The sequence below is a fragment of the Balearica regulorum genome, chromosome 20 (genome assembly GCF_011004875.1).
Source record: "Balearica regulorum gibbericeps isolate bBalReg1 chromosome 20, bBalReg1.pri, whole genome shotgun sequence".
NCBI lineage: Eukaryota > Metazoa > Chordata > Aves > Gruiformes > Gruidae > Balearica > Balearica regulorum.
This window is the reverse complement of record NC_046203.1, coordinates 1,321,003-1,346,606: the sequence shown is the minus strand read 5'-3', so window position 1 is coordinate 1,346,606 and position 25,604 is coordinate 1,321,003. Positions and strand designations below refer to the sequence as shown.

At 49.8% G+C, this 25,604-nt stretch overlaps 1 protein-coding gene across 4 annotated transcripts in view; it reads left to right on the top strand.

Moving 5' to 3' along the window:
- The window catches only part of VAV2 (vav guanine nucleotide exchange factor 2), a 147,045-nt gene that overhangs the window by 11,236 nt on the left and 110,205 nt on the right, over nt 1-25,604 (top strand). For 3 of the 4 annotated variants that reach the window (XM_075772758.1, XM_075772757.1, XM_075772754.1), the window contains exon 2: nt 20,774-20,890. The exons of the other annotated variant lie outside the window; for it this stretch is intronic. In XM_075772758.1, the coding sequence (XP_075628873.1) occupies nt 20,774-20,890 (117 nt within the window). The remainder of the gene's footprint in view (nt 1-20,773; nt 20,891-25,604) is intronic. 4 annotated transcript variants of the gene reach the window in all.

Genomic DNA, 25,604 nt, shown 5'->3' with positions numbered 1-25,604 from the left:
ATCTTGCAGATGGACACCAGTGTCTTTTAGCAAAATTGTCAGTTTTCAAGCAACAAAATAGACCGAAGAACTTCACATTGCCAAGGGGTCAGGAGCGCAGCGTCAGCCAGGACGGCAGCGAGCAGCCCGGGAGGCAGGCAGGGTGTGCGGTCTGCCTGCCCAGCTCCGCGCTCCCTCCGAAAGGGAGCGTTTTGCTGCATGAAGTTGCAGGACGTGAAATGTGAGTGCTGCTCGGAGGTTTGCCGACTTGCGCTGTCCGTGCCGGACTGGTCTGTGCCGGGAGCTGATATTCCCAGGGAGGTGTCCCTGCACCACCTGCCCCTGCGTCACCCAGCATCTCACTGCGTAGGTCAGCTTCTGTTTGTGAAACCAACTGGAGATGCGGGAGAATGTATTACTTGAGCACAAATATTTTTACATAAAACTAGAGTTTTTGATGGGCCTTCTAAACTAACTTAAGAAATCTCGGGGCTTGCCAGCTGTGAATCATCCTGCCCTCTGCGTTTTCACGTTAGCAGTGATGAGGGCTGGGTGCTGGATAGCGTTGCAGATCTGTTACTGGCTTTAACCCTTCTCATACCTCAGTTGAGTTTTGGCTTCTCCAGTGGCCAGGAGTAGGGATGCTCACGCTGATGGAGCGAGGACGTTTTCAAGGGAGTTCCCGGCTTTAACTGCTGCCGCTTCCCACCTGCTTTGCCTGGCGACTTTCTGCATGATGCAATCAGTGTCTCTGACGGGAACTCAGTCTGAGATACGGCAAACTTGGTCAAATGTCCTGAGTTATGGGCAGCAAAACCTGTTCCTTGCAACGTGGTCGGTGGCTGTGGCTGGGAGGCCGGTGAAGGAGGAGAGATGCAGCCGGGATAAAGCCGCCCTGGCTGGGAAAGGCGAGCGGGACCGTACAGAAGTGTTTTGCTCATCCCTTGCTGGAAGGCTTTACAGCTTCTGCGTGTTCGGGTGCACGTCGCCAAGCTTTACCCACGTGGAGGGACACTTAAACGCTTTTTTCTTAGGGGTGACAAAGGTTAGAAGGAAATTTCCCTTGTATTGACAGCTCGGTTATCTCAGGAAGGATAATGAGGAAGCTTTAATGAAACTACAGTATCTGCTCGGGAGTGGGTTTTTCTAGCCAGGTTGTCGCAAGAAGCATTTCTAATTAGAGAGAGATTTAATTCCAGATTTTTGTCAAACCCCCCTCCCTCCCTTCCCTCTTAATTATATTTGCTAACGTGTTTAACAGCTTTCCCTTCAGAAAAGAACAATTTATTCAAAGGTCATAAATAGATTCTGGCATTAATTACTTCAGGAGCCACGCTGGGCTGCACTGGAGAAATCAACTCCATGGGGAATGCTGAACCTTTCGCAGTTGGGTTTATCTGTGGTTGAAACGACTTTGTTTGCACACACATCCCAACAAAGACGGGCACCCTCTCAAAAAAATAAAGTTATTGCATCCGCATTTGTGCCAAAGTTTTTAACACCCATGGGGATCTTGTAGCTAATTTCTCTGAGTTTTTGGAACAAGCCTGTAAATCACATTGTCTCCCTTTATCTCTCCATCTTACAACATTTGAGGGGATTTTTATCAATTAGTTTTCGATTCTGTCATTGCTATTGATCGTTTGGGGTGCCGCGATGGAGAAGCGGCTGTCTCTACCTGCAGGGAGAGCAAAGCCTGGCCCGCCTTGCTGACCGTGCTGCTGCCGAGGACCGCCGGCCGCCGCGGCAGAAGGATGGGGCTGAGCCGTTCCCCTCGCTGCTAAACGCTCTGCAACAAACCCTCAGCCTGGCGCCCAGATTAGGTTAATAGTTTTTGTAACCTCCAGGTTTTGGAGCGACTGTAACATCTGTTCCAAGTGATAATAAAGCAGTGCTGAGGGGGAATTAGCATACAGCTGCCAGGGTGGGTGAAAGTCTCTATAGGAAAAAAAAATGAATTTATTGATGGAAGATGAAGCCTCATTGCATTTTCATAGTTCCTGGTGATTTTTGGCAGTGTGAGCAAAATCTGTTCTTTTGCAATGGGAAAGGACGATGCTGTGATATGGGACTCTGATGTACGTTTAGGACTGGAGCATCCTTTGTTTTAGCGTTTCAGCCCTCACCCAAAGCCAAGAGTACTTCTGCCTGCTTTGGGTTCTTTTTGAAGTCTTTACATTTCTCTGGCATGGTTAAATCCACCAGATGGGTCCTATTGCCTGGGTGGAGCTGGGCTTACTGTGTGGGGGTGAATATTTAATATCTGCTGGAAATAGCTCTGCTTTCCTGGGTGGGGGATGCTCCATGCACAGGATGCAGAGACAAGGGTCTCACAGTGGGCTCTCATCATCTGGGGTGGCTTGATCCTAATTTTTTTTTTAGGCTGCCACCTCTGTGCGGGGCTGTGGTTCGGCGCTCTCCTCTCTGTGCGCTGAGCTTGTTGGTGAGGACCAGCTCAACGTGCATGGTGAAACCAGGGCGAGGAGTGATGCGAGTCTGGGACCCGCCAGAGCAGGAGAGGAGCTCACCTGGCTGGTGACCGAGCAGACGCGCGGTAGCCCTGCTTCCCTTTCTGCCCCTGCTTCTGTGCTGTTTGCAGCTGCTTGAGACGCAGGGGGGTATTGCGTGAAGCAGCAGCTCTGTCGCGGCTGGAGCAGATGCGGAGACAAAGAGATGCGGATGCTCAGGGCGAAGCAGGGAGGGGGGTTCCTGGGGAGACCAGCGGGTACCTGGTACCCAAACCCACTGCGACACCTCAGCCCGTCCTGCCGAGTGCCTGGGGGTCGTTAATAAAGGGCTTTTTGTTGTAACTTGGCTCTCGCTGGGGTCATCAGGGGGTGCAGGTCTGTCGGCACTGCTGGGGCACGCTCGCCTGCGCTCGTTCCTCCTTCCCTCGTCGGTCCTGAGGATCGGGATCCCGCTCACTTGCTGTCTCTCCTGTGCAGGTATCGGCAGTGTTGTTAAGTATTTCTATGACTCTTCTTCCCTGGTGGTTTTTTTCCAGAAGACCCAGCTCCTGGAGTCCTGTGATTTGAGAATTTAATTTTTCCTTCTGGGAAGACAGGCAAACAGGTGTGGAAGCTGTTGCTTTCATTACTTTGGCGAAATGCATAAACACACGATTGAAGTGCTCTCTGAAGCTTCATAGACTTGAAAGCAAATTTGAAATGTCTAAGTTTTAAAATTTATAAAGCAGGATGATTACTGATGAATAAGTAGGTAATATTCCATATTCCCCTCCTTGTAAAATAATAATAAAAAAACCCCCAAATCAACCCACATTCAGCCTTGGGTTCCACCAACAAAGCTGACTAAGTGAACAGTATTATCTTTTACATGCATGGAAAAAATTATCAGTGTTAAACATCTGGTTTAACTGGGTGTAAATAAAAGGAGCGAGAGTAAAACTTTGAGAGCTGTAAAGCAGCCTCGTAATTCCATGGGGGCAGAGAGGAATTTGCCAAAGATGAGGCCGTGTATTTACATGGGTATTAAACCTCCTGAGCTGGAGCAGAGGGAAGGACTTCTCCACCGCAGCTGCCAGGTTTTGCATGTTGTTGTCCTGGCGATGAGAAGAAAAGCCATGTTTTGCTGAGCATCACTCTCGGGAAGACATGGAAGGAGGAACTGCTCAAATCCCCTTTCTGTGGTTTTTTGGGGGGTTTTATCCCCTATGATTTGGAGGGTTTTTGGAGAGACTGCTCTCCTAGTAACAAACAGTGTCATGGTGTGAAGATCCCATATAATAAAGACGAGCATCAGGTAGTGTTATCGCTCCATAGAAACCCGTTATTCTCCCAGGCAGGGCTGTTATTAGTCTGATTCCAGTAGTGCCGGAGCAGGAGGAGCTCCCTTTGATGGAGCACAGGAGGAAACCGGAGACAAAAAGGGCTATTTAACTTGTCTCTGTGCTCAGGTGACTTAATAACTGCTTGGGTTTGTCTTTGTCACGTTAGCAGCCAGGCTTTGTCATGTATTTGAGTGCTGAAGAATAAATGCAGAATTTCTCCTCCCTCCGCCCACTTAGTGTTTTACTCGAGAAAAAAAAAAAAGAAAAATTGGAAAAAATGCCTTTTGGCGATGGTTGGCTGTCCCGCCCCGTATCGCACAGGGGTGAGAGTGGTGAAACACTTTCTGGCTCATTCCTTTCTTTGGGGTTTAACATTTTCAGTGTCCGTTAGGCTGGAGATATATTTCAGTTTCTGAGCTTCCCACCCCGTTCTCCTTGGCTCTTGGACATCCTCGCGGCCGCGGTCTGGGACGTCGCAGGGTAATGAGGACTGACGGAGCTGGAGCCGATGTGCAGCCTGGGGTTTGTGTCGCTGCTGCGGCTCCGAACTCTCTCCCTGGGTGTTTTGGCATCATTATTCCTGCTGTTCTTTGGGAAAAAACTTTTGTGGGTGGCTTACACAATAAAAAGAAAGAAATCTCACATGCGAAAATGAGATGTCAGTAATACAATTCTTTGTGTTTAAGGCAACTTTTAAAAAAAGAAGACAGCACTTGGTTCCTGCTGTGGGACTGCGTGTGCTGTAAGCTGCTTCCAGACCCTGGGTCTGTAGGAATCTCCCTTAGCAGTGGACATGAGTGCTGAACCCCCCCTCCCCAGACACTTCGATGTTGTTATTTGCATTATTTTAACTCATGGATGGCCGTTGGTACCAGGCCCTTTGCAAACAGGGGCTCTAATCCTGAGCGTTATCACCCAGATGATTTGGGATAATTTTGAGGTTCTGCCTGCTAGAAGAGAGCTGAGCTGGTTTCCTCAGCCCTCCAAAGGGTTTCTGAGCAGGTTTGGGGATGGTTTGGTCTGTGGCGCACACTGACCTGGAGTGGAACCTTAGAGTTTCTCATGGAAGAAACGGTCTCATTAAAGAACGCAGTGGTGCGAGGTAAGCCCAGTAATTTACAGATGCTGTGTGATTGTCTGTCCTGCTCTGTTTCTGGGGGTGGTAATCAAAGAAGGTGCCGTTTTCCTGGGACCTTGTGTTGTCCATGGCAAAAGCGAGCGGTGCTGCTCTCAGCTCTCACGTTGCTGTATCCGCATCACGCGTGCTGTGGGTGATGGGGAAGGAGAACGCGATCCTGGCAGTTGTGTAACTATGAAGTTCTCTACAGATACGGATACTGATATGTGGTTGACCAGACTCTGTGGCTGGGTACGAAGCAGCTGAGAGCTTGTTCCTTGTGGTGAGGAGCAGAGACAAAAGTTCAAAAGTTGAGCGTCTGAGTTAGACCAGAAGTTCGATACCAAGGAAGAGTTGAGATGGCTGGAAACCAAAACCGGAGCTGCAATTTTTCTTCTGATCGTGGGTGGATTTGCATTATTTTTATCTGTTGTTCCTTGCTTTATTCAAGGTAGTATTAAGAGAGCTTCTTAGGAGTGAAGGAGTTTGTATTTGGGAGCAGAGGAGGAGGAGAACCTCCATTAAATCTCTTTGATCCCTTCTGCCTGGCTGGGGAATAATGCATAAGAAGCGTGCATAAGGCCAGGCACGCAAAGGGGTTCAGCTCTATGTAGGATCTTGGTCAGTACTCCGTAGGTGGTAGCACATAAATTGTTTGACTGACTTAGTGGTTTGGGATCTGAACACGTGAATGTCTGGCGAGAGCCACCATGGGCTGACTTGGGGTGGTGGTCTTATGTGTTTGAGTCAAGTTACAAAACTGAAGGTGGAGAGGCTTTGTTCCCTGGAAGGCTCCGTTACTCATCCGATAGCGGGGAGGCTGTGCAACGCCTCGGCGTTCTTATCCTCTCCGGGATGTGAGCCCCTCGCCAGATGTCTGTCAGACAGATGTTGGTCACTCCTTGGGTTCTGGCGAGGGAACGCTGTTCATGGTGGAGTGTGGTCCAGAAAAAGTCACAGTCTGCTTCTTGAATGAAACCAGAAGTGATGGGTCATGATGACTTTACGTGAGTTGTTATTTATGCTCCCCTCCTTAAGAGGCACTTGGCAGCTGGAAAGCCTTTCCTCTGCGGAGCTTGAGGCAGCGCTGGTTTGAATAAGAGCTTTTTGCATTGGAAGCTACACCTTAGAGAAAGATGTTTTATTTCCCCTGGTGTTTATGGCCCTGTAAAATACTACATAGCCCTCATTTATTATTTTTTTTTCTTTGTATTATCTCGATTGCAGTATGCATAGGAGCAATTCATTCCTAATAGCTCAGCCTAATATGTGCCATAGCTATTTTCACAGCAGCCAGACCTGTCTTAATGTTTGCTGTATGACTTTTTAAAAGTGTCGTGCTGGCTTCTAAACAAATGTTTTTAATAACTTCTTCTTTGGGCTGTGCAGAACTGAGCATACATTAATCTTGACTAAAATCTGTGTGCTCCTTCTTGCACCTTAAGCCTGTGTTTAAAAATTCTCCATGTGTTTTACACTGTGTATGTGTTGTTGGAGGCAGTTGCTAAGAGAAGGATTAATTTAAAGCAAGAGAAAGATCACTTTTCTTCACTTATACATGCAGCTGAAGTAGTAAAAATTAAATTGGGTGGCACTTAGGAAAATAGGATGGAGTTGCTGCCAAAAAAGGGGAAATGGAGAGTCTGTGTTTAACTGCATGTTGACACTGTCTTAACCATGTCAATAAAGTAACTTTAATTTATGGGTCAGCGAGCTTTTTAGGGCCACTGCATATTTAGATGTATTGATCCTCTCCCATTAGGAGCTCGGAGTATTGTCCTTTGGTGTCCAGATAACCTCCAGCCCACCGGAGCGGAGTGGGCGGCTTTGGAAGGAGAGGGACCTGAACAGCTGAGCCGCGGAAGGGATCGGATGCTGCTTCCCGTTCCCCCCCAAGCCCTCCTGCTGAAATACAGCATTAATGGTCCAGCCCAACACGTCCCTGGGGCCTTATCTCTGTGCTCAAGTTCTACCAAATTAATTAGACCAGCACAGCAAAAGCAACGCAACCTTCCCTAACACTCCCCGCTCTGCAAATGCAATTACGCTGTTATACGGAGCTTATTTTAGGTATTCCAATTAGGAGAGTGAGCTTTGCTAATATACACTGTCTGGTGAAACTGTTCACGTCTGGCTGGTAAATACCTCGTTAAATTCTGTTTGCAGGGGAAATGCTTGTCCTAGGAAAATACCCGCGTTTGACTAGACCCAAGTCAGCGCAGGGATGGAGAGAGGAAGAGTCAGCTCCCAGAGATAACTGGCCGTTCTCCTCGGCTCACAGTGAGAAATTCCAGTTTGGCTTTCTTCTTTAAGCAAGTGTAAATCGGGGATAACTGCAGAATCGCAGGAGTGTTTGTGATAGTGTGTACACACTAAACTTTCTACTAAATAATTTCACAGACCATCATTCAGAAAAAAATCAACAACCTAAACCCAACAAAATGGCGTTCTTCCGTATTTTCAGTAGACGAAGATATATCCCTGCTAGTGCATGTTAGCCACTGTTAGTCTGGCTCGGAGAGGAGGACTGGCCTGAAAGAATACTAAGGCAAAGCTGGAAGCTGTTCAGTCAAAACATGCAGATTTTGGGAAGCTTTCTAAACCCCGCTCTAGCCTCACAGGCCAGCTTTGCGTGTACTCGGGTACCGGCGTTGCTGCTGGAGGATGGTCGCTGTGTGGTACGTGCATGGCGAGGCACGATGGATAGACCTAAACGTGGAGCTGGTCAGGACAGGTCTGCACTTGCTGTGGCTCGGAGCAGAGCATCCTTTCCAGAGCTGGGCTGTCCTTTAGTTACAAAGCCAGGCCTGAGGAGTGATGGATTTTCTTCTGCTTTTCACCTGGCTTTCATCACAGTGCTTGAATCATTTGGAATGATGCTTCATATTCTGTAGTAAGGAATGACACCCCTCTCTCTCCAGAAAGGAGGAAAATGCTTAATTGAAATCATAAAGATAAAATATAGGCTTTAATCTTGGAAAAAACAAGCCAACCAACATCACAGTAATGCCAATGGCCTCCTCATCCTTCCCCGATTGAAGTTCATTCTGATTTTTATCTCGTGCATACATTAAATATGATGGTTAACCTTCAGATTTCCCGTCTCAGCCTCCCAAGCTTTGTGATACTTACAGTTACTATTCAGTTAATTAATTTCCTTGCAGTGTTGAAAGAGAGAGGAACCGATACCCTGAATGCAAATCACAAAAGGCAGTATGAGCGCTTTGGGGAGTAAGAGAAATGTGTGTTAACGTCTGTGTGCGTGGATGGGTTTTCCTTTCCCCTTTCACAGAAACGGATCCAGAGCCGTTATGACAACACCAAGAAGGATGCTGGGGCTTGCTCTGAAGTCTGTTGAAGACTCATGGGGTCTTCTCCTGATGCCTGGGAAGTTCTGAGCACCCAGTTGTGGTTTTATCATTTGAAACTTTGTTTGACATTTTCTGTTACTGGGGAGGGTGAAAAAAAAAAAAGTTGTAATGCGGGGGGTTTCATCCCAGCTAGTGTCTCTCCACCCCCACTTCCCCTTTATGTTTTAATAGGTGATTTTTTAGCTATTTTCTCCTGGGCATGGCCGATAGACAGGGGACAGCAAGGGCTCTGCCAGCCAGCGCGGTCCCTGGGTGCGGAAGGGAGGTGGTGTGTCATGTCCACGGCTCCAGCCCCGTCTGTCTGCCCCCTTCTTTCTTCATTGCTAGAAAGCAATCAGGTTGGACAAGCAAGGCTTGCTGTTGCTAAATCCGTGTTGACTGTTCCCTGATTTACCATCTTGTCCTTGGGACAGGGATCCCAAGAGGGGCACGCTCCAGAACCTGCGCTTCTCTGGGTCTCCCTGCTTGTTCTTAAAGATGGGCTTAATACATGGTAGGCTATACTGCTAATGAATATCTTAATCAAAAGCGTGCAGGCAGTTGCAGTGTACGCGAAGCCGGAGGTGTCGTCTTCGATCTCGTCTCGTTTTGGCGATGACAGAGGCTTTGTATAACGCAGGTCACTCAGGCTGGAATCAGCCTGACGTGTGCCAACGCTACCAAAAGTTCCCACTCCTTGTCTGGGGACGTCCTGCCTCTCGTCTTGTGAGCGTTAGGGAAATTAATCTTTACAGGGAACGTGCGCGCGGAGCCCTGGGCCTGGTTGGGCCGTCCTGCAGGCACAGGTGCTCAGCTCCAGGGGCTGGTGCGTGTCTGTCTAGCCTTGGTCCCTGGATCTGACACACAAGCACTAAAGCAGTTAAGCTATAAAACCTTTTATTTTTCCTTCCATTAAGGTTTTTTTTTAATAACGTGTTTACCCAGCGCAGTTTTCTGTGCGTTGCACGCGCGTTAGAATCGTTCTTGGTAGGCTGTCACCTTGCAGGCGGTGGTGCTGCCTACTCCTGCTCTTGTCCCTCTGCTTCAGCTTCATTTTCTGCAGAAGAGATTTGGAGCTAGAAAACTTGGTGAGCCTCGATTAAACTGTGGGTAAAACCAAAAGCCCTTCCTGTTCTCCAGCTCGCACTGTTCACATCCTTGGTTCTTCCCAACACTGAAACGCAATGAAACATTTATTATTTAAAACGGAGGAGAGGAAGAAGCCCCGAGCGAGTCCCGGGGCTGCCCGTGCGTTCTCCGTCCCCAGGGACACAGCCTCCATTCAATGGCTGCCAGAGGCACCCAGGCCCCTTCTCTCGGCTCTGGCAGCACCGGGTTCAACTCCTGCTGCTGCCGTAACAGTAGATGGGATGCCGGTCTCCTCCCGATGGCTCAGGAGGCTCCAAAGAGCTGCTCTGCAGTAGGTTGCTCCTTCTGGCTTGCAAGCAAGGTCTGGCTTGTTGGTCCTGTAATACGTGAGAGTTTTCCTTTGAAATTTCTCTTGCAGAAGAGGATTTCTGGTGCAGGTCCGTCTGTCTTACCTCTTTCCAACTGCTCTTCCCATATCCCCTTGCTGGGAGGTTGTGCGTGGAGGAGCGGTGCGTGGGATGGCCAGCACCCTCCACAGCCCTGTTCCCGTTGCTTTTGGGGAGGAAGAAGGCGCTGAGCTGCTCCGAGATGGCCCCGTCTCTGCGGCAAGGAGCTGATTTTGGTGCAGAGCCCCAGTGTGCTGCCACAAGGCAGAGGAACATCGAGAGACCTATTAAAGGCAGATTGTGGGCTTAATCTTGGAAAATGCGGCTTGATTTCATGTGCAGGTCTGCATCAGTTATCCGTAATGTGAAGAGTAGTGCTCTGGTTTTAATTACTTCTTTAGGAAGAAGCTGGGGGACATCTTTCAGCATCATTACCTGATGCCATTAAGCAGAGTTTTCTGAGTGTTTGTCGTCTGCTGCTAATAATGCCACCTCGGTCCCCAGCGTGACATTTGGGAACTGTTTTGCACCGAACTCGTTGTCAGCCGGAGAGCCGGCAGCCTGATTCTTAGCCAGGCTTTGCAGGTAGATAGCAGCGCGGGCAGCACTCCAGGGAGGTGTAACGCAGCCCGGGTGTAAGGATGTCAGGGTGCGTGTCAGCAGCTGTCACTGTGAGCAGGCTGTCTCCAGCTTCTGGGGTGCGTAACGCTTCTGCCAGCACCAGCTGCAGCTTTGGGTTCTTCAGTACTGGTTTGGAAGCTGAGCTATCATCTCCAGATCTTGTCTGGAGCGCAAGACACTGCAAATCTCAAAACGACAGAAGTTTGCAATTGTTCCAGGCCATTATTTCCTCCATCACCAATATAAAAGGTAAAAGCTGCAACAAATGCAGCGTTATAAATAGTTTTCATGGCTGAGCTTTTGCTTTTCAGTCGCGCTTTCCCTCTGCATGCTGCGCTGTTTCAGCTCGGTGGGATGAATGCATCGGGAGGTTCGTTTGTTCAGCACTTCTGCTTCCTGGCAGGTAACCTGGCACATCTTGCAGTGAGGAAAATAACACATTTGGTTGTAATTTCCAAGGCTTTCTGAAAGTGAAATGAGCCTAATTGGAAGCGGATCGCCCAAAATCATGACTACACGGAGAAAAATTGCATATACCCGTGATGCGTGAATAACAGGATGGCATCCGCATGAGCTCTTGCCAGAATAGTCTTTCGGATGTTGGCAGATTACATGCCATTGATCTGATGGCAGGACTTTGGAAATAAGATTTCTTGGGATGTCTTAAAAAGGAAAAGCGTAGGGTGTCTGCGTTGAGACCGGTGCGTGCCCCGACACGAGGATGTGCCTCTGCCTGATGGTGACAGCCTGTGGCATGGTCGGCTCAGGGATGGTCTGGAGATAGCAATGGGTATTTAAAACTGGGCTCGTATGGAAAGCTCAGAAAATTGATATAAAGGTCTTTAATTCAACGTGCATGCTTTATTATTTAATGTTAGTCTGTTTTGACAGTTTTGCATAAATGGTACTGGAGTCAGCTATTGCAGGCACCTACCTCGGACCCCACCCCACGGTTCAGTTCTGCCTCCGAAGCCTCAGAGCTTTTCTCCTCAGCATTTATACAGGGCAGCTGGGTTTTAAAGAGACAGAAATAAGTTCTGTGAATGTCTTGAACTCGCCCAGGCTTGCAGGTTACTGCCCAGAGCTTCCTCTCTCGGGTCTGGCCCAAATACTTGACGTGACAGGGCTTGATTTCCTGACTTGGCTGCTATTTACTCATCTCAGAGACGTACCGTAGCTGTTCTTATCGCTGTCCTGTCAAAAGTTCATCACGGTCCGATTCCCTGTGCCAGCCTGAAGAGCAGGAGAACAATGACTGCTTGGAAAGTTCTCTGGGAGCGTATCATTACAGTGTAATTCTATATACGGTTACGCTATTACTCATTTTCTTTAACAGCAGCTGAATTTTGTGTTTATAATTTGATTGTCGTGGTTCAGGTCAAGTTCTGTCTCAAAGCTTTGGGTTGGCCAAAATGTTTTGCATTTTCTTTGCTGAAAACTCAGCGCGTGGGAAGGTATCCCATTTCTTGACCAGCTTTAATCATAATTTCTTTTTACATATCCCATCTTTTACCTATGGTCATGTTTTATGAGTGATGAAATGTGGGCCCTGGTGAGGCAAATATGAGTTTAGGACTTCACATCAATAGTAAAAGCCAAGAGATCTCTCTTTCTCCCTCCTGTCCTTAACCAAGTTCCCCTGACAGCGCTGCATCTCTTCCAGTGAGAGGAGAGAGGCTGGATTTAATGAACGTGGAAGGGGACTCTCCATTCAGGGTGCCAAATGTGGGCAGATTGAGCAATCCTTCCAAGCTCTCCAGCTCCCAAGCTTTATGTTCTCTCAGATCTTGTTGCTCACCAAAGCCAAGCCTGGATTTGGCAGTCTGGTGGTAAGTATACCGCAGAGACAGCCCGGATCGGGGATGCAGGAGTCAGAGGCTCTAACCCTGGATTGTGTGGAAAAGTCAGGGGAAAAAACCCCCTTTGTGTTTGCCTGTCATGCTGATGAGCCTCAAAAGGTCCAGCTGGGTTTCTCCTCTAAAGTGTGGTGGTGATACTGCTGCTCTTCCTTTGTGTGTGGCTTTTTTTTTTTTTTTAAAATCTTGATGCATATGGTTATGGAGATGGTGTCTGGAAGAGCAGGCGCGTGGTCCGGCTCTGCCGGGCCACTGGAGTTTGCCCTTATCCAAGGGATGCAGGGATGTAACGCAGGTCTCTCCCGGGCACCGCCACCACGCTGCCAAGGATGGGGCATGCTGCTGCTGTCCGGGAAGATCGTTGGAGCAGGACAGCATCCGAGGAGGGAATTTCACATCAGCAGATGCTGTTTGGGGATAACACAAGGCGTCTTTCTGCTCAGGGTTGTCCAGGGTCATCAGGGATGTGTCGATGTCCCACTACCCACTTGTCCTTCCTTTGTGTAGTCTAGGAATCTATATTCTCCATCCAGCTCCCGAAATGCATCACTGTTGGGGTGGGTAGCAAAGGAAAAGGGGGTGTTGCTTTTCACGCATTCATTTTGTAACAGCAAGAAGGCACACGGCTCAAAGTGGTGTTGCCCTCTGTCAGGGAAACCTGAAATTCCCTCTCTTAGAGGAGGAGTTGGTAAAGACCAGGGCCTTCAGAGAGACAGTTGTGCCCTCCTGATTTTGCAAGAAGCTCTTGTTATGCCTGGGAATGGCCCTGCAGATCTCTTTCTTAGAGACATCCTAAAAGATAAATCTCTGAAGTACAGTCAGGAGCTTGATGCAATGCAGGGAGTTTGATGAGAGTTTTCTAAAACTTCAGTGGCAAGGCTTTTGGTTACACAAACCTCAGACCTGTGGTTGGGGTTTGGACCGATGCTGAACCTGTTGGACCTGCTGGATTTTGGGGGGTTGGGCAAAAGCTCTGGGCTGTCCAGACCTTAGGTATGTGAGCAGAGAATTTCAGAGCCTTGTAACAATCTTTGATAAAACACTCCCAGGCATTGCACTTAAAGCCCTTACCTTAACGATTCCTGCTTTCTCAGCAGAGCCCTATGTCTGCAGACCTTGGAGGGCTCCACAAAGAAGGGAAGTACTGTCATCGGCTGCAGCTCCGCCGTTTTCTTTGGGAAGTTGCAGCTTCCTTCCGCTCATTTAAAGCCCCTGCGTGCCGCTGGGTGACCCTCCGACAGTGGGACGGACGGACAGACGCCGAGCGGCCGTGCTCTGCCGAGCCAAGGGCTCCCGGTGGAACCACCCGCCACGCAACGTGGGGTCTGCAGGCTCGTTGCACGGGCTTTAACGAACCTCTCCTGCCCTGCCGCCGGGGAGGGCTCAGCTCATGTTTTTAAGCTTCAGGGAGGTCGTAGCTGCTGTCGGGAGTTTGCCTTCAAGGGCGCAAGGATCTGGGCTTTCCTGTGATTTCTTTCCCCCCCTCCAAACTGGGGGATGTTACTTGGTCCTTGTCCTTCTTCCAGTCCCGCGTTATCATCTTGGACTCATCAGCTGCCTGATGGGGTCTTTATCCACACTTCTGGATTTTTTTTTTTTTCTTTTCTATTCCTTTCTCTGAAGGAACGTGTGTAATGGAGTAAACGAGCCTGGCAGCCCTTGGGGGGGAGTTCGGGGTCAGCAGAGCTTTCCTAGGATAAGATAGGACGAGCTCCTGTAGTGCTGGGCTTGGCTGTGCGACAGCAGCCCTGGGGGGGACGATGCCAGGCTCCCCCCGCGAGCAGAAAAAGCACAGATCCAGTTGTGTGCCATACATCTTCAGTATGTCACTGAGCATTTCTTCTGCATCTCCAACTAATTTGCATTTAATCATTTGACCTTACGCTCTGTTTCTCACTCTTCCCGCGTCCTCTTAACATCTGCCACCTCGGAGGTGTTTGCCTCCGGTCCTTGCCCTGTTTCAGTAGTTCGTGTTTCGTGTGAAGTCCGGGGGCTCTGGTTAATGTTTGTGCCAACTCTGACTTGCACGCTGCTGAAAGCCGTTCCTCTGCCGCTCCTGACTTCAGTGTATTTTAATAGGTTATTCCTGGACCTCCCCCTGGGGTTTTTTAATCATTTTTACAATTTTATATATATTCCAGCTTCCAGTTCAGGAGCTTAATACTGTTATCTGAGACACTACTTCCCTTTGCGAGCCCACGCCTCGTGATGGGAAGTTCCTGTTCAGGTAGCTGGGAGCTCTTTATCTGCTTGACCCGTGTGAGAGCAATGATGAGCAGAGGTGTGAGGACGAGCAGGAACCAGAGCGGGGCTCAGCAGCCTGTCCCGGCGTGCAGCGGTGCCCGGCTTGCTGCAGAACAGCCTCCCAGCACCGTGTCGTGCTTCGGCTGGGCGAGGTGGAAGCTCCTGGCGAGCTGGGGCTGCGGACCCCCTGCGCCTCTGAGCTCGGGCTGCCGCTCCTCGCTGGGAAGGACCTTTGCTTGCCGCAGGTTTGCGTTCCCTCAGTCCTCCCGGTGATGAGCTATGGGTGTTTGCGAAAAGAAACGGTTGCTGTCCCTCAGGTGCTCTCCTAGGGCTGATCCTTGCTTGTGGGTGGATGTGAGGAGAAGGAGAAGCTGCGGGGAGGTCAGCGCTCATCAGCGTTTCGGGCTCATTAATCAGTCTTGCTAAGTGGAATTTGCCCAGCCTGTGAGCGCTCGGCGATAGGAATGTCTTTGAAATGGGGGGAAATAATAGCACTAAATTGTTTGAGAAATAATTTCATTCTTCACTTCTCAATAGATAAATCTGCTGTCCAACAACCCGAAATTTAATCTGTCCATCTAAAGTAATTGATGAGCTGTGACTTGAATCCAAATGTGAATGGGAAGGGAAATTTTCTGCAGAGATGTTTTATGTCATTTGTGCGGCAGGTCTCTTCCACCAGAGCAAAGCATGAGAAGGAACAAAGCCACGGAAGACTTGGTGCTGCTGGCGGAGGGTGATACAAGCTCCACTTGGGCTTTTGACTCTTTCTGCTGCTCCCGAAACTCTCCCGGTAACACCTCGCTGTGGAGGTGAGCTAGATCGGGCAGAGCCATTTGGAGACATGAGATAAAGGTTGTGATCTGCGTGGTTTTAAACGCTGAGTTTTGTTGGCTGCAGCCCTGCGGTTCCTGCTGGGTACTTGGATGCTCTTGGACTTTCTCTCCGCTCTTGACTTTGGAGCAAGCAGAGGGAGTTCCGATGCCTCTTTGCAGTGTCAGAGTAGCGCAGAGGAACCGGGCGTGATTCGGAGAGGCATCCTTCGGCTTTCTTGAGAGGTTTGTGCCACAGGATACTCATTTCCCCATTGATCATTGCAAATGGTGTGTTTTCTCAATGAGAGACCCTCCCTCCTCCGTTTGCAAAGCCTGTGATAAGCAGATGCTCACAGCTCCCTGTCGGGGACTTACTTTTTTGCCTGGTGCTTTCAAGCCGTGCCGGCAGCGAGATAAGAGGAAATCTGACATCACGGTCAGGAAACGCTAAAGAAAGTTACTTTCGTCATTCGTCAATGGGTTATCTCAAATGCGAAGCTGCAGCATTCCTTGCATGCTGCAGGACCCATTTCAAGCCCACGGCTTTGGCCGCGGTTCAGCACGTGGCTGCCTGCCCGGTGCTATTGTGTGCGGCCCCGCTCCTCCCCAGAGCACAAACCCCGGCAGCCGCTGCCTCTCCAAAGGGCCCTTTCCGAAAAGCTGTGAGCTGTTGCATGATCCTGCCCTGCCAGACAAACCGGGTGCCCCCTTTCCTTCCTTTCCCTACATTTTATCACAGTATTAAATGTCTCTTGGAGACACCTCCTTACACCTCCCTCTCCTGCGCCATCCCAAATGCGGAGACCAGGGACGTTCTCCAGATCCCAGCTTGGGCAGTTTGGTTGTTGAGCAAACCCTGCTGCAGTCACCGGCTTTTTGTCTGCGCCTGTGCCATCTCCCTTTAGCACAGCGGCTCTGCTGGGAGGCAGGGACGCACGCGGCTTCCCAGCCTGCGATCATCTCTGCCGAGGCTGGGGGATGGGATCCATCCTAACCCCAACGTGCTCCAGTAGCTGGATCTTTTCTGATGAGTTTGCATCGGAAATGGCTGCTGTCTAGTCAGCGCAGGTGCCGCAGGCGCCCAGTCATACGGGGACCGCAGGGAGGGGTGGTGGTAGCGAAAACGGGGGCGTGAGGAGGAGTGAGGTGCTGAGCTGCTGTGCACCCTCCCACGGGCTCCCCACCCGCCCCGGGAGCTGCAGTTTCCAACTGCAGAAACATCCGACCTGCCCAGGGGCTCTCTGGGGGTGCAGGAGCAGAGCTTCGGGGTGGCTGGGCACGTCCCCACTAAGCTCCCAGTGTCCCTGTGCACAGTGGGGTTATCCCGAGTACCAAATTGTCCCTTTCTCAATCCCCACGGAAAGCTTCTCCAAGGTACTTGTAAGTTTGCAAGACAAATGTCCGCGTTGCATTGCAAACTCGGAGCAGCACCCTCTCTGTGATCCGAGGAGTCTCCACGCTTACTGAATCCAATAGAACAAATAATATCATGAAAACCCTTTTTAAAAAAAGGAACATCCCAGAAGCTTCTGAGGAGTTTCCAGCGTGTCCCAGGTGCTGGGTGCTGCTCGCCACCCTGGATGCACCAGGGTGCTGTGGTCCTGCCTCGGCCAGGGCGCAGGTGGAGCTGCCGAAATTGCAGCCACCCAGCTTTGCAAAGCGGGTTTCTGCCAGGCTGGGCAGGATGGGCAGCGGCTGAGAGCAGCCTGTTGGCCTTACGGCGTTGCACAGCGTTTAAAAATAAGTGATGCTGTTCCGAAACTCAGCGAGCGCAGGTGGTGGGGCCCCTCTGCCGTGCTGACGGCAGGAGCTGGGCTGTTGCCGCTGCCTCTCTGTAGTGCTGGCTCCTTGCAACCCTCAGAGGATCAGGTCAGAGCTGACCGCAGACTTTGCTCGTCTGTTGGCAGGCTTCAAGGCATTTTGTTTCACCAGATGACTTTCTTGCTCCCGTGATACAGTCCCATCCCTGCCCCTGTTGCCTCCTCACTTGAGAGCTTCCGTCTCCAAAGCACCTCGGATGGGCTTTGCGGTGCCCGGGGAGCTCTCCCCACGCCGAGGATTTGTGCCGTGGCTGCTTTCGGAGCCCGGCCAGTGGTATGGCGGGAGGTGCCGTGGTCTCTGGGGTGTTTTTCCAGAACTGCATCCTGGTTGCTGGTGGTGTCTATCCCCAGAAGCGATGGCTGGTGGGTACCAAGGATGTTTTGGGTGTGGAGGAGGGTGCTGGCAGGATGCGGGATGTGCGGTGCTTGGGCTCCCGCTGACCCTCACACCAAAGGAGATCACAGGACCTTGCTTTGGTGCTGGTGTCGCTCGAAGCATATAAATGACACCATCGATTTTGGGCCTGGCAGGTGGTGAATGAGTCACATGGAGAACATTGATTTTTCTCTCTCTCTTTCTCCTGTGGAGTGTTTACTTGTCCAAAGGCGTGATTGACTGGTAAATAAAATGGCCTCGGCACAGCTCGTATTCAATTGTAGCTAATTTTAATGTGTGGCCATTGAGTAACACTATCAAGCCAACAATTCGTGATCTTCCATCAACAGCAAACCAGCCTCGAAATGCCTGTGAGCAAAAGCACGAGAAGGTACTTTGCAGATTGGCGAGAGAGAAATAGCGCAGGAGTAAACCGTGCCGCTAACACCCACACGCACGTTGTACCCACCCTGACTTCTTGTGCACGAGGAGTGGGGCTAAAACCTGCCTACGGTTGTCATCCCAAGCCGTGGCTTTACTTGTGAGCAACGTGGTGGTCTTGCTCTGCTGCCAGCTCCTCGCTGGTGGAGTAGGACTGTGGTGCCGCTGCATTGGTTTATTGTGTTTTACATCAAGCTTTTTCAGCAACTCATTTAAATAAATTATTGGATTCTTCCTTGATGCTTGTCATCTGCCTGCACTCGGCGACTGCCGGCTGCGTGGTGGCAGTGCCTGGTGGCTTCTTGCAGCCATCACCTGGAGCTGCGGGAAGGGCAGCGGCACTGCTGCGGGTGCCTTGTGTTCATTTAGCAGCTGGTGGTGAAATGGCTTCCAGATTTGACTTGGATGAGCACAGACAGTTGGATGCAGCTGACGTTGGACGGCGCGGTTGGTCCTGTCCTTTCTCACCGGGGCCAAGCTGAGATGGGGGTAGCTCAGCCCGCCGTAAAGCCGTGGTGGAGCCAGGGCTTGCTCCCTGTTAGAAACGCTGTCAGGACGAGGCATTCCTCTGCTCGGATGTGTGATCTCTCTGCGATCCTTCAGAAACGAGGTCGTGTGAAGTTTGAGCTTTTCAGGAATTTGAACCACAAAGGCATCGTGCGGAGGGTTCGGGTTTTCACACCCGTCGGGTGTCTTTCGCTTGGCTGAACATCGGCGCTGTGAAAGTCCATTTTTCCTGAGCACGTCACCCTTTGTCGCCGCCCCAGCCTTGGGACGAGCGGGAGGTGGGGAGCAAACGCCGCAGAAAGGCAGGGCAGTTCTGTGGAGGAAGCTTGCCTCTCGCTGGGTGTAATTATGGCTATAACCTGTGTCATTAACTTTCAAAACGGGAGGCTTAAACGGATTTAAAATAAACATGTGCTAGAAATTTGAAGTCAACGAGACTGCAGTGCAACAGAAAACACGCCCCTGCTGCCAGCAACCGGTTTGCCCAGGGTGTAAATTCTTGCAGAGACCCAGAAGATAAAGTTATGAAACAACCTGTATCGGCAAGAGAGGTTGTAAAGCAATTCCAAAAAAACCTCTCAGTCTAGACGGATCATATTTACTGCAGTGTTTATGTCAGCTAGAGGAATGCCCTAGAAAAACAGAATTGTTTTCAGTTTCTGCCTCCAGCACTTGCTTGTCTAATGAGAAGGCTCTGCCGATGGGATGGGCATGTCCTGTGCTGGGGAAGCTCCCCTGTCACTCGGCAGCTCCGCGTGGAGGGGGCTGGAATGGGGGAGAAGGGTAAAAGGTTATTTCTTTTTTGTGTGTAGGTGAATCAGCCTGTTGTTAATGAGGAAGTCTTGCTAATCCATCGCCACAACCCTCACAAACAATCCCAAGTGCGATGATACCGACGAGCTGCATCGCGGCCATGTCTATGGAGATACGTTGGCCCCAAAGACTCTGCTCTGATTCTTTAATGAAAAGAAATTTAAGCCATATTTTGCTTTGAACTCTCGGAGAAGTTTTCAAGACGTGTTTTTGCGTGGTGTTGATTTGACGGCTACCTGGGGAGCAGAGAGAGCGTCGCGTGACAAAACCACACTGACCGGCTCCGTGCAAACCCACCCAAAGGCAGCTTGCATCCCGCACCTGTTCATCACGTGGGGATGATTCACCCCTTTAATGGGTTGATTTCTGTAACAAATGTGTCAGTCGTGTATTTGTGAGGAACTTGCTGAAAAAAAAGAAGAGCTGTTTAAAAATACAGCAATAAATTGAAGGTATTTTGTGGAATAACATGAGGTTGCAGGAAGAAGTGAAACGAATTGGCTTGCTCAGCAGAGTCAGTCCATCCTGATGAAAGACGTAGGTGATGCAGCTGCAAAAATGAAGCAGGTTTTTTTTTGGGTTTTTTTTTTTTTTTTTTTTTTATTCTTCTCATCTCAGCCCCTGTGCTGCCAGGCGTCACCATTGGAGCGAGACCGTCTGGAGTCCCCAGACTTCAAAATCCCCAGTGCTCGCAAACAAACGACCAATTACTGCTGTAGTCAAAGTCAGGATTTTCTTGAAAGAGAAACATAACGTTGCTCTGCCAGTTGAGCTATCTGAATAACCGAGGGTGGTCCCTAGAGGGGCGAGATTTCTGCCTCTTCACATGGGCTGAGATTAAAGATGAGCAAAGCTTTGTGGAAACGGTCCCAGGGATTGCCCTGCTTTTGGGGACGGGGTCTGAGCTGGGTCAGGGGCAGCTTCCGTGGCTGAGCCTCAGGTCTGGGAGCTGCCTGCTGGGAACGGGCTGGACGCGGCTGGCTGCTGTTTCGTGGGTCTGTTGGTGGTCGTGGTGCCTGCGGGAGCTGGGAGGTGCGAGGGTAAGGGAGCAAATGGTACTTGAATAACTTGTCAGTTATTTCGGACCCCGAAGCAAAAATACCCTAATTTTCTCTGTGCTAATTGTCTGAGATGTACAGCAATATGTACAATAATTGCTCTATCGTGTGTCCTTTCTCTGGGGAACCTAACGGGATCGTGCTGGAAACGGTTAAAAGTTCAACACTAGGCTTCTGTAGAACATCAGCTGTAATTTATATTTGGCTTTGACCTTGAAAGGGAAACGTCCTGGCTTGAGTTTTCCAGCCCTTCTGCAACGTTACCTTATGTGAAACTTGTTTTTCAAAAAGGCGTTTGTTTCTGGTGTGCAGCTGAGAACACAGGAGTCCTCGCAGGGCACCGGGAGGCTGACATCTTCAGGAACAACAAATAAACTCATGCGTGGCTTTTCAGGGCGAGTTTCTGAGTCCCTGTGAACTCGTTTCGCACGTGAATTTAACTCAGTAAATCTCAGTTAAAATTTGTGCCTGTTTTGCTCACTCTTTCCCTCCCTTTTTTTGTTTCCCCCAGTTTCTCTGTTTGAAGAACATCCGAACCTTCCTAAAAGTGTGTCACGACAAATTTGGGTTAAGAAACAGCGATCTGTTTGATCCCTTTGACCTCTTTGATGTACGGGATTTTGGAAAGGTAAGAGTTACTCATGAGAAGTGATGGTTCTGGCACTGCTGGCGCCGGGCGGTTCTCCAGTCTTGTGCTGCTGGTTTTGGATGAAAACACAAAGGTTTTCTGGTTTCCTTAGCAGCTTCTGCACCCTTCACCCGTGCGCTGGGCACCTGCCCCCCCGTTAGCCTGCATATCTGGGGTTGGCTCTGCTGTGTCCTGAGCGAAGGGAGATCAAGCCTTCAAGCTTTCTGCTTTAAATTACAAAGCCTCTGAGATCAGTCTCTAAAGTACATGGAAAATGTCTCTTTTTGGGGGGAAATCACAGTATTGTATCTATGTGTTCATAAGGGCTGTCGGAAGAGGCTGAGGTGCCGGGGTCAGGGCTCTGGGTCCTTTTCCAGCTGCCTCGCTGGGTGCCCACGAGCTCCCCACGAGCACGGCAGGCTCAAACCAGCGTTAAGCATCATCCCCGCTCCGCGTAAACCAGCCGGAGGGATTGAACCCTGGGAGCCCCGCAGCACGCTTCCCCGTAGCAGCGTTACACGTCAGCGCAAACCTGGAGCCAGGGTTACCCCAACTCTGTGGCCAGGACCCTTCGTCCGCAAGTGCTTCTGGTTCTGTCCCGGTGCGGGCGCAGACCTCGCGCGGTCCTTCCCCCCGCAGCTGCCGCCTCTGTGCGTGGCTGTGAGCAAAACAGCTTTACCGAAACGGCCATCGGTTTTGTGATGTGGCCAGTGAATTTCAGGCAGTCAGGAAATTTCACGCCAGGGTGAAATTAGTCCCCTAAGTGCTTCTGAAAACTGTTTGGAGGTTTTTGGGGTTTTTTCCTCCCATCGGTTCCTAGGTGCTGGCTCTGTTTGTGCCATGTGTTGCCTATGACGGGAGAGGAGGGAGCGTGTTTTTGTGTTTTGCTGTAATTGATGGGTGGCAGCGAATGCTGGACGAGACCCAGCTGCGAGGGAGGAAAATCCTACGTGGTTTTGACAAGTGGCTGTTGTTCTGATACCCTCGCTTTGACATGAACAGCATCGGGCTGTGCTGTTACTCTGATGGATACTGGGCTCAGGGAGGCTGTTACACAGGACAATCGCTATATTCTTCAGCGGAAAAGGTGTTAAAAGATTTATTAAAGCACTCTATTGTTTTACCTATTTCGAGGTACTAGGCATAAGCCGCTGGAAGGCATCTTCTGATTATCCAAAGAGTATATTTTTACTGCTGATGGGGATATATTATTTGATATTTATTGCCTAATTTATTTCTGGACCATTATCTGGAATGCACAATTGCAGGGGCTTGTTTTATGAGTTTTTTGATTTATGAAATACAAGAAGGCTTTTGTTGTTCTGGGAATATGAATGCACAGAAGGAACCTTTTGGGCTGGGGAAAGAACCACTGCTAATTAAAATGCTGCTTTATCGTCACATTGTCTCTTGCTTTGTGCTGTTTCAAATTGCCCGTGATGCCTGTTAACAGAGCCTGGCGTTTAAACACTGCTGGAGCACGTCAGCTCAATGCAGTCGGGATCCTCCTTGGTCTGGTTAGGGAGCAGCTCTTCCCTCCTCCTCCTGTTCACTTTTTGGGGGAACGGTCAAGTTTGCGACTTGGGAAGGGGAGATGATTTGCCAGTCCCTCTTACCCCATGACAATTCAGTTTTTTAGGAGACTTTGAATAAGAAACTTTTCACGAGCTTCTGGGAAATTGCCTGGATCTTGCTTATTTTCATGCGCATCATCATTTTGAAACAACAATTTGGGAGGCATAGATTCTTTACACAAAAACCTTGCTGATCTTTTTCCCAATGCAGTTTTTTATCAGTTTGGTGGGGGTATCAGCTGTTAGGTCTGCACCACCCTAAATCCCTCTGGAAGCCTGTCAAAACAACCCCATTGTCTTTGCCACCTTTCATTCCCACATTATCCTCAGATCTACATTCAACAGTGGCAAAGCAAATAAACGGGGAAAAATCCGCTGTTGACCAAAGCGCCTTTCCGTTTTGAGTCACAGCGAGCGTAAAAGGAGTCTCTAATCCACGTTCCCACTGCCCAAACACAGACTTCACACACAAAAAATTTTTCCTGGAGCTATTCATTACTTAGATCAATAGCGTTTTTTGGTCACAAGACACTTAGGCCGTGTAGGAGGCGTTTCTGAAGTGAGCACAGCGAGAGTCTATGTATTTAATTACATAGAAACCTTGGTGGAGTGGCGTTGGGTGTTTCCTTTCTGGATGCCACTTTAGTTATTTCTCTCCTCTAAACCAGAGGGCCAGCGAGCAGGCAGTTACTAATAGCATTTGGGTTTGCTGCGGTGTAATTACTGAGTAGAAAGGCAGGGGCTTGCGTTTATGTGGTGCCGACTTACACGTAAAGGACTTGTCCTTTGGAATCTGCGGGGTCCTTCGGGGTTTCTTAGTGTAAGAAAAACACTAGTGCTTTTGGAGAGGAAGAAAAATTGCATCCCTTGCCTTGAGCAGCCGTTATTCTGAGAGAGTTTTCCATGGCTCCCTTTGGCTCCTGAGCCAGGGCTTCAGCAAGGAGGAGCTGCCGAGGGATTGATGGAGCCTCCTCCGAAGGAGCAAGCCTGGTCAGGGGCTGCTCGAGTCCGGGAACGGGGGCTTTTATCCCTGGTTTTGCTAATTCCTTAAGTCTTAAGCTTGGGAAGTTCCTGCTTCCTTACTGTCACCGGGATAACAGCTGGTGAAATGGGATCGTGAACCATGTGGGCTTCTCCGGCTGAAATCCCTGGGGAGCTGAAAAGCTCCGTCTCTGCCTTCGTGGGATGCCGGGTAATGGGCAAGCGCGGGCGTTTGCCAAATAGATGCGTCATGTTTCTTGTAATCGCGGTTGCAGAGTTTCCCAGTTACCCAAGGGAGTCGAAAGGCCAGTTTAAATTGCTCGCAGCCAGTTTTTTTCCCCAATGTCCAGTTGTTAAGCAATCCCGCTGTGACGAGGGACGCGCTGTGTTTCGTGACAGAGGTTTCCAAAAGTGACCGGAGATGCCGACCGCCTGTATTTCTGGCTGTGCCCCTTTAAGGCACCTTAAAAGAATATGTTACGTTATTTTCTACAAGTTGGCTCTTAATTTTTTTTTTTCTTTTTTTTAATCTTACCCCTTTAAAATGGCTCAAAAGCTAGCTGTAATCACTAGTGCATTTTGCAGAAGCGTTTCCCCGTGGCTGGGTCTCCGCGGCAGGATGCAGAAGCAGCGCAGTGTGCAGCGCTCCGAGGAAGAAAACCCCTGTTAATATTGCCTCGTCCCTAATTAGGGGCTGATCTTGCAGGAGTGAGCACTGGGGTCCTCTGCAGGGGTGCCGTGCAGTCTTTGCTGGGACGGCCTGGCTCCTAAAAAAATAAAATAAAAAGCTAGGGTTTGTATACGGTGTACTGTTGCACAGTACTTTCTGCACATTTAATAGCGGTGATGGTATAAAATGTAACTCTTATTGGACTTGCTAATTTATTGGCACCAACTGTAATGAGATAAAATGTACATAAATATGGATTAAACTCTTTATCACTATTAGTCAGCATGATGGTAGCAAGGTTCATTAAAGGGAGTTACTCATTTTCAATGACTTGCAGTAATGTACTATTTTTTTTTTTTGAGAAATATAGTTCAAATATTCATAAACCTGTGAGGCATGCCATTTATTAGCCTCCCACTCCTCTCTGCTCTCCTGACATGTATTTAATTGTCTTGACTTTCTTTTGAAGTTCCTGCACTGTTTGAAAAAGCCTTTTTGCAAGATAGGGGTCTTTCCTACCCTGACCCACGGATACCAAATGATGCTGTTCTAAAAATGAAAAAGGGAAGCGGCTCACAGGTCAGCTGAAAAATGAGGAGATATTGATACTGAGATTCAAGTAGTGTTTTTCACTCTGGCGGTTCTGGTCCAGAGGGTGGTGAGAACTGCACCGACCTCGCAGCTCGAGCTGGGCTCGGAGGAGGGGGGGTCTGGATCAATCCTCCCTCTTGATTAATTGAGTCCACCAAGGTTCACCGGCACACATGCCTCGCGGGTGGCTGATGGAGGACTTGTACATGGCTTGTCTCGCATGTCTGAACTGCTGGGGAGGGTAGCCCTGAGCGCGGCATGCTCCAGCAGCTCCAGCAAGAGCCGCCTTGCCGGTGGGGGAGGACGGGGAGCTGCAAAGGGAGGATGTGCTGGTACCGTCAGAGTTCAGGTGATGGGTGCCCTCTATAAAGCATTTGCATCTTCAGAATAATTTTTGGTGTAAAGGCGTCCCCTTCACCGTGCCGATGAGCCAGCGTGGAGCACTCTTGGAAAGCCCTGAGGGGATCCGGGTGTCCTCACCAGATGCTGTTGCAGGTTTGTGCCCAGCTTCATCACCAGCAAGCACCCTGTGGTTGGAGAATCTACAAAACGAGAGGTCCCACCTTGCCGGCCATCGAGACCGGGGTGCTGGGAGAGCTGCGAAGGGGCTCGCCTGCCATCGTCTCCCCGTCCCTCTAACACGCACCCCCCCCCTCTTGCCAGAGAGTCAGAAAACTGAATTTTCTGCTTGGTTTCAGAGAGGAAGGTGGGGAGCGTTGTCAGAATTATTTACGGGATTAATAACTGAGAGTTGGTGGCTTGTGATTCTCTGTTTCTCTGCTGAGAATTCCCCTCCCTCCATCATCTCTAACTTCACGTACAAGTCAATGTGCCTGCAGCAGTATTTTAAAGGGTGCCTTTCTAACATAGTTTGGGCATGTGAGAGGGGGGAATTTAT